A 12,096-nucleotide genomic window follows, 5' to 3' on the forward strand; every position below is an offset into this window, starting at 1 on the left:
TGTACCTCAAGCATCTACTTTCTGGTGTCTAAATATAGGCCCTTACCAGTGTCCAGAGCACAAAATGGACAGTTTCGATCAGTCGAATTAAAGGAACTCTTGTTTATTTTACCTCTCATGTTTTCATAATTTTGACTACAACTGCTTAGTTGCAAGAGACTCAAAGAAATAAAAGTTAAAAAAGAAGGAGACATGTATGTGAATATTTTCTTGTGACCTGTGCAGAGGAGAGTGAATAATTCATACGTCTTAGATTAAAAATAAGTCACATTAGTTGATTCTCAATAAATGCTAACTTATGACTTTGTGCTTATTCTGTGTGTTGTATTTTTAGTATTCTGTATTGGGTTAGGGTGGCGCAGTGGGTAGCACTGCTGCCTCGCAGTTGGGAGACCTGGGGACCTGGGTTCGCTTCTCGGGTCCTCCCTGTGTGGAGTTTGCATGTTCTCTGCGTGGGTTTCCTCTGGGCGCTCCAGTTTCCTCTCACAGTCCAAAGACATGCCGGTTAGATGGATTGGTGATTCTAAATTGGCCCTAGTGTGTGCCTGGGTTGTGGGTGTGTTTGTGTGTGTCCTGCAGTGGGTTGGCACCCTGCCCGGGATTGGTTCCTGCCCTGTGTTGGCTAGGATTGGCTCCAGCAGGACCCTGTGTTCGGATTCAGTGGGTTGGAAAATGGATGGATGGATATATTGTGTTAATATGTTAAATATTATATTTAATATTTCTATATTCTATGTTAAATTAATATCTGAATTTCAGTACTAGTCTTTTCCTTTTCAAAGGAGGGGAAGCGTTATTATAACCTTGTGCCACTCCTTGTTTCAAGTAAAGCAGCCAGATGGAAGCAAATACTTATTTCTTGCTCAAAACAGAAAAGCACAAGTTCTGTGGGTCTCATTCTACCTGTGGCACAGAGCAACATTTTATGCAGAAAAAATTCTGGGAAAAATCACAATGTACATACAGAATCAATTCCTTTTTTCAACTTATTTATGTAGAGTACATCACACATACAACTGTACAGCATTAACATTAACATGCTAAACCATACAACATTTGCATACATGAACACAAAATCTATATTAAACACACAGTAAAACAGAGTGTTAGAAATGTGTTGTTGATTATTGTTGTGCTTTCTTTTGTGTCTGTTATAAATGTTTTAATTGTTTTTCATCATTATGGTAACATATGTGGTTTTTACTTCTTGTTGTTTCTACTTTATATTGTTCTCTCATTGGTGCCAGGCAACTCTTATGAAATACATAGGGTTTGATCCCTGGCTCAAGGGTGATTTTCTTTCAATTAATCTGTTTTGTTTTCACAATATTATGTTTTACAAAATCTTGTTAATTATGTTTTTGTGTTCTTTTTTATGTCTATTTCGTAATCCATCCATCCATCCATTTGCCAACCCGCTGAATCCGAACACAGGGTCACGGGGGTCTGCTGGAGCCAATCCCAGCCAACACAGGGCACAAGGCAGGAATCAATCCCGGGCAGGGCGCCAACCCACCGCAGGACACACAAACACACACACACCCACACACCAAGCACACACTAGGGCCAATTTAGAATCACCAATCGACCTAACCTGCATGTCTTTGGACTGTGGGAGGAAACCGGAGCACCCGGAGGAAACCCATGCAGACACGGGGAGAACATGCAAACTCCACATAGGGAGGACCCGGGAAGCGAACCCAGGTCTCCTTACTGCGAGGCACTATTTCGTAATGAGTTTGTGAATTCTGACCACAGACTTGTTGTTGGTACTCTGAAGATCCAGCTTAGGTCCAGTAGGCTACCACCAACTAGGAGAATGAGGCTGGACCTGGCCAGACTCCAAGATTAGGCTGTTTCTAATGAATTTGCACACAGTTTGTGTGAGCAACTTACAGACTTGGGTACGACTGCTGATGTGGGAGACCACATATTTCCAACAGGACGAAGGTCAAAGTCTTTAGAGTCCTGGATGCTATCCCGTGACCTGAGACAAAAATTGGACTCTTTTGGTACTGTATCTCTTCGGAGAATCCTTGGGTACCGCTAATTTGACTTTGTGTTGAATGAGTGGTTGCTCACGGAAGTCCCAAATGAGGCACATTACCTGGATTGTGAGGGTGCATAACTTATGGAACTACGGCCATGTGAAGCGATTCCCAGAAGGTGATCCGGCTCACATGATCCTCATTGTTGGGGACTCGAGTGGTTGCCATAGGCCCAGGTGACACCCACGTAACACCTGGCTGCAGCTGACAGAGGGTCATTTCCGGGGGTTGGAACTGAACCGTGTGTCTGCCTGGGGGGTTGCCAACCACGATCCCGAGCTGTTTTGTTGTGTGGTGGGTGCAGCAACATGCTGTACTAGTGCATGTCAATGTTCCCTCTAAGCTGAGCGCATGAGCGATCGCTCACACGAATTCATAGCGTCGCTCATACTTCCCGCACGATTGCTCATTCCGACGGCGTCGCTCGTACTTATCACACAATCGCTCACTCCGACCGTCGGAGTTGGTGCTCATAAATTTTTGGCTTAAACAAAATGTCGCTCATAAACAATGTTTTTTGCTCACTATATGCGCTCCTTAGAGGGAACATTGGTGCATGTTTCCCAACCTGATCTGACCTGAATATTTTACATCAATTATTATTTTATATTAAATGTTTTACTTTAAAATATGTGCAATGTACACATAAAATAAAACCTAACAAGGTGGGATGGCCACTCCTGATTTTGCAGCTGAGTGACCACTCTAAGCCTTTATATTGGGCTAAAAGGTTAAAGTCCATCACTTCAGCATTTGTTAAAAGTTTCTTTTTTTGATTCTCTTGTGAATATCTTTATTTAAGTTACTTTTCACTCTGTTTTTTTGGTTATGGACATATCTTAAAAGGACTATGATTTTTGGATTACAGATTGCTTTTGCTAACCTACAGTTTACCTTTTAGGTATAGTAGATGCCTTAATTCAATGCCACTTACAAAAAAATCATAAAAGATATTTATTGATTAGCATGGAAATGAAAAGTTAATAAACAAAAGAGTATTACATTTAAAAGCATGTCACAAGTAATTTAGTACTACAGTTAGTCTCAAGTTTAACTGAAAATTAGCAGTTTAGCAAAACCCATTAATAGTTTACAGGCTAAGTGCAGCCATAGATTTAGGAGGAGAGCAGAGGGGTGCAAATCCTGAGTAGATCCATGATGCTTTTTTAAAGAGTCACTTGCTACATTTGTTCAAGAATTTCATGGTTCACAATCAACAGTGCACAAATCATAAGTATTCATGCCTTATGGATGCTTTCTTTGCTGCTCTCCTGATCACCCACTCAAACATGGCCACCACATGAAGTGTGAATCAAGCATGAGCATAAAGAAAAGAAGAAAACAGTTAACAAGAAAGTTGTGAAAGGATAGGGTACATTATAGGGCTTTTTCTAGTTTTCACCTATCCTAGACATTTTGTTTTATGCATGAAAAAACGGTGCTGGTTAAATCTGAGTGTCATGACTTGACAAAATATGAAGGCTTAATAAGGAGTTCATTATGATAAGATCTCATTAATAGCGTAATTGTTGGTATCACATACCTCATTCAGGAATGTATATGTACATATGTACATTACTGCATATAAGTTAGGGATTTGTTCAGGAACACAACTGTTCTAGACCCTGTCCTCTGAATGAATGCTCCAGGCCACTGTTTAGACAATGGCAACCTGATTTTATAACGGGTTCTTCTGTTTCTGCAGTATTTTGGAAAAATACCACAGCGAGTACTGACAAGTGGTGGAATCAGAGTATTAAGTACCAATAGAAGAATTACACAAACGCTCCCAGGGATAAATTACCCTTCTATCAAATTTCAGATCTCATCACTATTCTATTTTGACAGAGTTACCATTTAAAAAAAATGATGAATAAAAACAGGTGATGTACAACCAAAGAAAAAGCAACCAACACCTGCAGTTCATGGCCCTTACAGGAAGATAGAAATGTTCATAAATATGGTGAGATCGAGTTGAATATCAGTGGTAAATTTCAAGCAGCTGTATTTCTTCCGTGTTGTATATATATTCAATTCATATATAAGTTGAAAGCTATCCCATTCAATTGATGTGAAAAGAAGTCACAGCTGAGTGACTGAAATGTGATTTATAAGTTATTCTCTCCCATTATGGAAGAACAGAGACATACAGTATGAACAAGGGTCTATTTTATTCCAGAGAGAGTGCACACATTGGAAATGTACCAACTGACACAACACTCTGAAAGAGAACCACATTAAAAAAAAAACAACCTACTTTAATGTATTTAACGGTTTAATCATTTATTGTGGTATTCTGTGTGTGGTACACACTGGATCCATTGACACAAGTAAATGTTTGAATGCCAACGGCTGTCTCAGCATTATGTCCAAATAGATGTATTTTCTTTGTTTGAGCTCCTCCCATCAGGCAGACGCTTTTGGTCAATCCGTGTATGCACAAACAGACTAAAAAATAGCTTTTTCCCATCTGCCATAAACGTTCTGAACTCTGAATCTCTTCAGTCTGAGATCACTTTTAATTGAACATGTGCAATAAGCTATATTGATAATGTGCAATATACTAATGTAATACAATATATAATATGTAATGTACTATTCATTAACAGGTGTAATAACAATTTATGCTGCTGTACTTTGAGCAATAATAATTTGCTCTGGTTACTTGATCACTTAACACTGTATACGACATATTGGAATTACTTGACTTTTCTTTAAATGCACCTTGGGGCTGTCACAAAAAGTAATTTCGTTGTGTTACACAATGACAATAAAGTGCTTGAACTACCTTCATGGCACACGTGTATCCATTAACAAATACTCCATTTTAGCAAGATAATGCTAGCTGCCACAGGACTAAAAAAGGTATGTGATGAATATGGAACCGACTTCATCTTAGTACAACAGTTTCTTTAATTATTAGTCATCCACAGTATAGATTCACCTTCAGGGAATTCACATTGATTACTGGATACACTACTGTATATTCAACATGAGTTGGCTTCCCTGCATCTCTTAAGCTAAGCCCAGCTGACACCAAGCTTTTCTGAGAAATAATGTGGGCTCAGATTGGTTCTAGGTTGGTGTAACTAATAAATTGATCACTTTTTTGTATAAATATAGCAGTGTGCCTATCTCTATTACTGTATTTATACAAGAATGCATGTAGTATGTAAAGAATAGATCAGATGCTACTCACACTGATATATAGTACATACTTTTTATGGCTAGTCACATAGAAGATATCTGTTTATCTAAGAATACATAAGACATAACACAGAAGACATAAGAAAAGATGTACACTCACCTTGCCTCTTCATCTCTTGCTACAAGAAGGCGCATATGATTAGTAGCAGAAGCCGAACGAAGAATATCGACAGCTCTACAAACAGGAAAAAGAAAACACTTTCTATTAATACAAAAGGCAAAAAATATCCAACCATCCATCCATTATCCAACCTGCTATATGCTATCTACAGGGTCACAGGGGTCTGCTGGAGCCAAACCAAGCCAACAAAGGGCGCAAGGCAGGAAACAAACCCCGGGCAGGGTGCCAGCCCACCGCAGCCAAAAAATATCTAAATATAAAAAAATGGAACATTTTGTAAAGTGATCATGTTATCCTACGTAAAGAATTTGAGAATAATAATAATGTCCATCCATCCATTGTCCAACCCGCTATATCCTAACTACAGGGTCACAGGGGTCTTCTGGAGCCAATCCCAGCCAACACAGGGCGCAAGGCAGTAAACAAACCGCAGTAATAATAATGTTATAAATATATATTAATAACAAATCAACACTAAAAAAATGAATACTGTACAGTACAACCTCATATGTGAGGATACTCTCTTAAGCATCGAATATAACAGAAAATCACGTATGGTGTAATGTACCTTACGTCATTCCTGCCAATTCAGAAAACTTGCTTTTGTTTACACACATTATTATGTGCAGTATGCATATATGCATATACATCAAAAACTTAAAATACAGATGTACATCAATAACATCAAACACAATATAAATGTGTACCATAATATTGTGACCGAGGGATGTTCAAATTCAGAACCTGGAGGGCCACAATGCTGCAGGATTTTGTTCCAGTTTTTTTCCTTTTTAACAGAAGCAACATTTTTGTACTTCTTTCTATTTAACTCATTTTTTAAGATGTACAACCCTTGCTTCTTTTAGTCTTCACAGTTGCATTCAACTTTTTAAACTGCTTCTTTATTTCTTAGCCAACTTACATTTAAGAATGAGATGCAAATGACAACCAAACTGGCAATTCATGATCTAACTTGGTCCCATTTACACCTGGGTGTGTTTATCATAAAATATCTATTTTAATATTTAGAAAGAAATGGAAGGGAAAAAGAGAAGGACTGAGAATTCTTTATCCTAGAAATCACAAGGTTGATATCCTATCAATAACTATAACTTTTCTCTGCTGTCTTTTATAGTTTTCTGTCCACTGATCAAAGTACTGTGCTGCCATCTGTGATGTTCCAACTGTTGATGAGACCCACTACATCAAATCTTCTAGAATGGAGTTTAAAATCATTAGGAACTACTTAAGCGCATGTCAGGTAGAATGCCCACTGGGAACTGCATAGTCTTTTGGACTTGCAACCCCTACAGATTTTTTTTCTTCAACATCTTGCCAGCTGGAGTTTTTTAAGTTTTTTCTGTTCTCCCTAGTCATCCGACCTTAGCAACAAACTTATTGTTATAATCATGAGAGTCCAATCTCTAATTAGGGATTATACTACTTGCATATCTGTATTATTTAAGTATACATTTATTAATTCTTGTTTACTATATTTGGAATTTAGTTAAATTATTTATATACTTATTTATTTATAATTTGTTGTTTTCCTTTTTTTTTGCAACTTTTTCTTTAATTTTCTGTAAAGCACTTGTATGAAAATGTGCGATAGAAGTAGATGTTGCTATTGTTAGGAATGAAAAAATTAATAGACGAATGACCCAATGAAGCAGAATAAAAATACTAACAAGCAATACAATTAAATAAAAGTAATAACTTCTAATTAAGCAACTAGATGAAAAACCTGTAGCCCTGCAGGACCAAACCTGAGCACATGGTTAAGACTCAGGCTCCTCACAGAAGACTATAGTAGAGGTTCTCAAATCACATTTCATAACACAGTAAACACAGTAACATAGTAAAGAGAGAGTGAGGCAAAAAAATAGTGCAGGAACAGGTACACTGTATGGGAGGCACATTTCTCCCTTTGACACACAGTAAGACTATAGAAGCCTGTTTTGCAGTGAATGAGATAGAGGAAGAGTACGTTTTTGAACGATTGCACACCACAATGAATGAGACATGCTGAGTCTCCACCATATAAGAGAAGTACTGGGCCCATGTGCACCACAATAATATTTATGTTTGCATTATTTTCCTTATTGTTTAGTTCAACTAATCAATAGTTTTTGTAAGTGCATAAAGTTTAATTTGTTTTAATTAAATTTGTTTAAGTTGAGGTTGTACTGCACTGTACAATAATTCCATAAACTGGCAAAAACCAATATTGATATATTTTCCTATTTATCTGCTATAACAGATAAGACTATAGGAATTTGCCTACAAGAAAAAAGAAAAGAGGTGACATGCCACACTGGCTTAAAGAACTTTAGTTTTTTAATATGATGCCAAAGGAGTAAAGATGGTAAGTTGACTTCACCAAGATGCTGCTGCTGCTGTTGCCACTGCATTCTTATTTTAGGGATGCAGAGGTGTTAGAGCTGGCCATTCTTCCACAGTTTATCCAACTAACATCTCCACACTAAACAATAGTTTTGTGTCTTTCCCGCTGACGTGGACATAGCACATCAATAGAAAATGCATTTGCACTTCTTGTCATGTTAAGTATAAATGTGGACTGTGTGATCCATCGTGTTTGCACCCGGTAATTGTGACACATGTTAATGTAGGTGTAAACAGATTCATTTTGTTTTAGCTAAAAACATTTGTCCAGAATGGCAAATCCTCACTGGGTACATGAGGTAATTACCGCTTAATTTATTTATTTTTTATTGAATGAGAATGCTAGCATATACCTTTACCCTGCTACCTGAAGAAACGTTGACCTTTACAAGCAAACTGCACTTTTACTGTTATTTTACACAGATAGTTTATTACAACTATTATGTGTAAAAGAAATTAGGTATTATGGGAGATGGTGAAAATCTGTACCTGTCACGTACCTGTCACTTGTAACTCCAATCAAGCTTTCTCCATTTACTTCTAAGATCTGATCACCTGGCTGAAGATGTCCTAAAGAAAAAAAACATTATAAAGATATAAAATAAAATATCTCTACCTCAAAAAAAATTATTTAATAAGGAGTGCATCCTACACATCTAATTCGTTTACTTTAGGCCATGTTGACACATACAGACTTTCAATCAGAAAGAATAACAATGCAGTATTAGCGTAAGAACATTAACTCTGGGTATTTTACCATTAAAGCCCTGTTGAGTCAAAGCATCAAGCCACCACTTTAGTCACGGTCAGGCAACATCTATTAATAAACTGATTTCTAAGCTGAGAAAATAACACTGATCCAGGAACTAATTTAAATAGAGCAATACTTTTTAATGGATCACTGTTAAACTGATCAATGATAGATGTATGTCTTCACAATGCTACAGATTTCTTCTAAGTTTCATAAAAAGCTGAATGATAGCTGCCATCCTGTGTAAACCAATCAAACTATTTTCAAATCTCTAGTGAAGATCTCTTGTAAATCTTTAGTATTTTCCCTTTAGTGATATTTGTAAAATTTCATTGTCTTTTAGTGGCCTGCTTTCTCCCTCTCCCTTTGGTCTACAGTATAAAGCAGGTCCCTGCCATTAGGCGTCCTGCTATAAGTGGTTTTGCCTATACAATATTGACTACTTTCTGAATCAATTCAATTGATTTTTGTACAACACTGCAGAGCACTGATTATTTGCAAAAATGTGTTGCTATACAGCTTAACACATTTTTTGTAAATATAAAATATCTGTATATGAGATGTTAATCTTAATGATAAAAAAGGAAATGTTCTACAGTACTGTGTAATAAAACCAACAAAGTTACCAAAGACAAACTGAATGAATTCCATACATCAAATATGTACGTGTGAGTATTTATGCAGTTTTCCATGTTGGTTTGGCACAACTCCAGTAAGCTGCTGATAAATATCTCAACAGTTTAAATTTTTAGTGAGGGGATAGTAAAATCTTGATACTCCTGCTGTCACACATCCTATAATGAAAATATGTTTCACCAAAGGGCCTCGAGTCACAAGACTCTTCACTTTCTCAAGATAAAAAGATAAAATAAATTTTTCATTAAAAGTGATTGACTAACTGCCATTAAGTTAACGTTTACAAATATTATTGGATTATTTCTTTTGGTACTGAATAACCTTCAATTTTAAGGTTTGAAAGCTGTATAAGGGAAAGTAGTCTTAATAATTTTTCTATTGTTTATTAGAGGAGGAACGGCCCCATTATATGCTGAAGTGTGAGGTAACAGAACTAACCATTGTACCACCATGCTGCTCTCTCTTTACTGTATACTGTATATAATTTGTAATTAGGAAACAAAAAGAGAGAACAGACTTGTCACGTAAAAAAAGAAGATCAAAAGTTTGAGGATGTCTATATATAAACTGATCAAATATTAAGTGCATACTTAAATCACACATTGGATTTTGACAAACGAAATACTCAAGTGGAAAATCTTTAGAGATGTATGATTTGTTGAGAACAAAATGATGTAGCAACGGTCCATTGAGGGCTGGATTCAACATCACACCGAAAATCAAAGTTAAAAATTGAAATCGCAGGCTGATTAAACTTGTGTGAATTTCATCAGCCCCTCCTCGAACTGCCACCTTACCGTGGTGGAGGGGTTTGCGTGTCCCAATGATCCTAGGAGCTCTGTTGTCCGGGGGCTTTATGCCCATGGTAGGGCCACCCAAGGCAAACTGGTCCTAGGTGAGGGATGAGACAAAGAGCGGTTCAATATAACCTCCTATGACGAATAAAAAATTTGGACGGCGTTTTCCCTCGCCCAGACGCGGGTCACCGGGGCCCCACTCTGGAGCCAGGCCTGGAGGTGGGGCTCGATGGCGAGCGCCTGGTGGCCGGGCTTGTACCCATGGGGCTCGGCCGGGCACAGCCCGAAGAGGCAACGTGGGTCCCCCTTCCCATGGGCTCACCACATATGGGAGGGGCCAAGGAGGTCGGGTGCAGTGTGAATTGGGTGGTGGCCGAAGGCGGGGACCTTGGCGGTCCGATCCTCAGCTACAGAAGCTAGCTCTTGGGACGTGGAATGTCACCTCTCTGAAGGGGAAGGAGCCTGAGCTTGTGCGCGAGGTTGAGAAGTTCCGGCTAGATATAATCGGGCTCACCTCGATGCACAGCTTGGACTCTGGAACCAATCTCCTTGAGAGGGACTGGACTCTCTACCACTCTGGAGTTGCCCCCGGTGAGAGGCGCCGAGCTGGTGTGGGCATACTTATTGCCCCCCGACTTGGAGCCTGTACATTGGGGTTTACCCCGGTGCACAAGAGGGTAGCCTCCCTCCGCCTTCGGGTGGGTGGACGGGTCCTAACTGTTGTTTGTGCGTATGCACCAAACAGCAGTTCAGAGTACCCACCCTTTTTGGAGTCCCTGGAGGGGGTGCTAGAGGGCATACCTTCTGGGGACTTCCTTGTACTGCTGGGAGACTTCAATGCTCACGTGGGCAATGACAGTGAGACCTGGAAGGGCGTGATTGGGAGGAATGGCCCCCCCGATCTGAACCCGAGTGGTGTTTTGTTATTGGACTTTTGTGCTCGTCACGGATTGTCCATAACAAACACCATGTTCAAGCATAGGGGTGTTCATATGTGCACTTGGCACCAGGACACCCTAGGCCTCAGTTCGATGATCGACTTTGTGGTCGTGTTGTCGGACCTGCGGCCACATGTCTTGGACACTCGGGTGAAGAGAGGGGCTGAGCTGTCAACTGATCACCACCTGGTGGTGAGTTGGCTCAGATGGTGGGGGAGGATGCCGGTCAGGCCTGGTAGGCCCAAACGTGTTGTGAGGGTCTGCTGGGAACGTCTGGCAGAGCCCCCTGTCAGAAGTAGCTTCAACTCCCACCTCCGGCAGAACTTCGACCATGTCCCGAGGGAGGTGGGGGACATTGAGTCCGAATGGGCCATGTTCCGTGCCTCTATTGTTGAGGCGGCTGACCGGAGCTGAGGCCGTATGGTAGTTGGTGCCTGTCGTGGCGGCAATCCCTGAACCCGTTGGTGGACACCAGCGGTGAGGGATGCCGTCAAGCTGAAGAAGGAGTCCTACCGGTCCCTTTTGTCCTGTGGGACTCTGGAGGCAGCTAATAGGTACCGGCAGGCCAAGCAGAATGCAGCTTCGGTGGTTGCTGAGGCAAAAACTCGGGCATGGGAGGAGTTTGGAGAGGCCATGGAAAACGACTTTCGGACGGCTTCGAGGAGATTCTGGTCCACCGTCCGGCGTCTCAGGAGGGGGAAGCAGTGCAGTGTCAACACTGTGTATGGTGGGGATGGTGTGCTGCTGACCTCGACTCGGGACGTTGTGGGTCGGTGGGGGGAGTACTTTGAAGACCTCCTCAATCCCACTAACATGCCTTCCAATGAGGAAGCAGAGCCTGGGGACTTGGAGGTGGGCTCCCACATCTCTGGGACTGAGGTCACCTAGGTGGTCAAAAAACTCCTTGGTGGCAGGGCCCCGGGGGTGGATGAGATACGCTCGGAGTTCCTCAAAGCTCTGGATGTTGTAGGGCTGTCTTCGTTGACACGTCTCTGCAACATCGCATGGACATCAGGGACAGTGCCTCTGGATTGGCAGACCGGGGTGGTGGTCCCCCTCTTTAAGAAGGGGGACCGGAGGGTGTGTTCCAACTACAGAGGGATCACACTCCTCAGCCTCCCTGGAAAAGTCTATTCGGGGGTTCTGGAGAGGAGGGTCTGTCGGATAGTCGAACCTCGGATTCAGTGTGGTTTTC

General features: G+C 40.6%; 1 protein-coding gene across 4 annotated transcripts in view; it reads right to left on the reverse strand.

Moving 5' to 3' along the window:
* Positions 1 to 12,096, reverse strand: part of si:dkeyp-72e1.9 (syntaxin-binding protein 4) — a 219,045-nt gene that overhangs the window by 98,494 nt on the left and 108,455 nt on the right. For 3 of the 4 annotated variants that reach the window (XM_051933611.1, XM_028813887.2, XM_051933612.1), the window contains exons 4-5: positions 8,280 to 8,349; positions 5,356 to 5,430 (exon numbers count right to left, since the gene is read on the reverse strand). In XM_051933611.1, the coding sequence (XP_051789571.1) occupies positions 5,356 to 5,430; positions 8,280 to 8,349 (145 nt within the window). Of the gene's footprint in view, positions 1 to 5,355; positions 5,431 to 8,268; positions 8,350 to 12,096 lie in introns of those variants that run through there. The other variant, XM_051933614.1, reaches the window with a different exon arrangement.

The sequence above is a fragment of the Erpetoichthys calabaricus genome, chromosome 11 (assembly GCF_900747795.2).
Source record: "Erpetoichthys calabaricus chromosome 11, fErpCal1.3, whole genome shotgun sequence".
Lineage (NCBI taxonomy): Eukaryota > Metazoa > Chordata > Cladistia > Polypteriformes > Polypteridae > Erpetoichthys > Erpetoichthys calabaricus.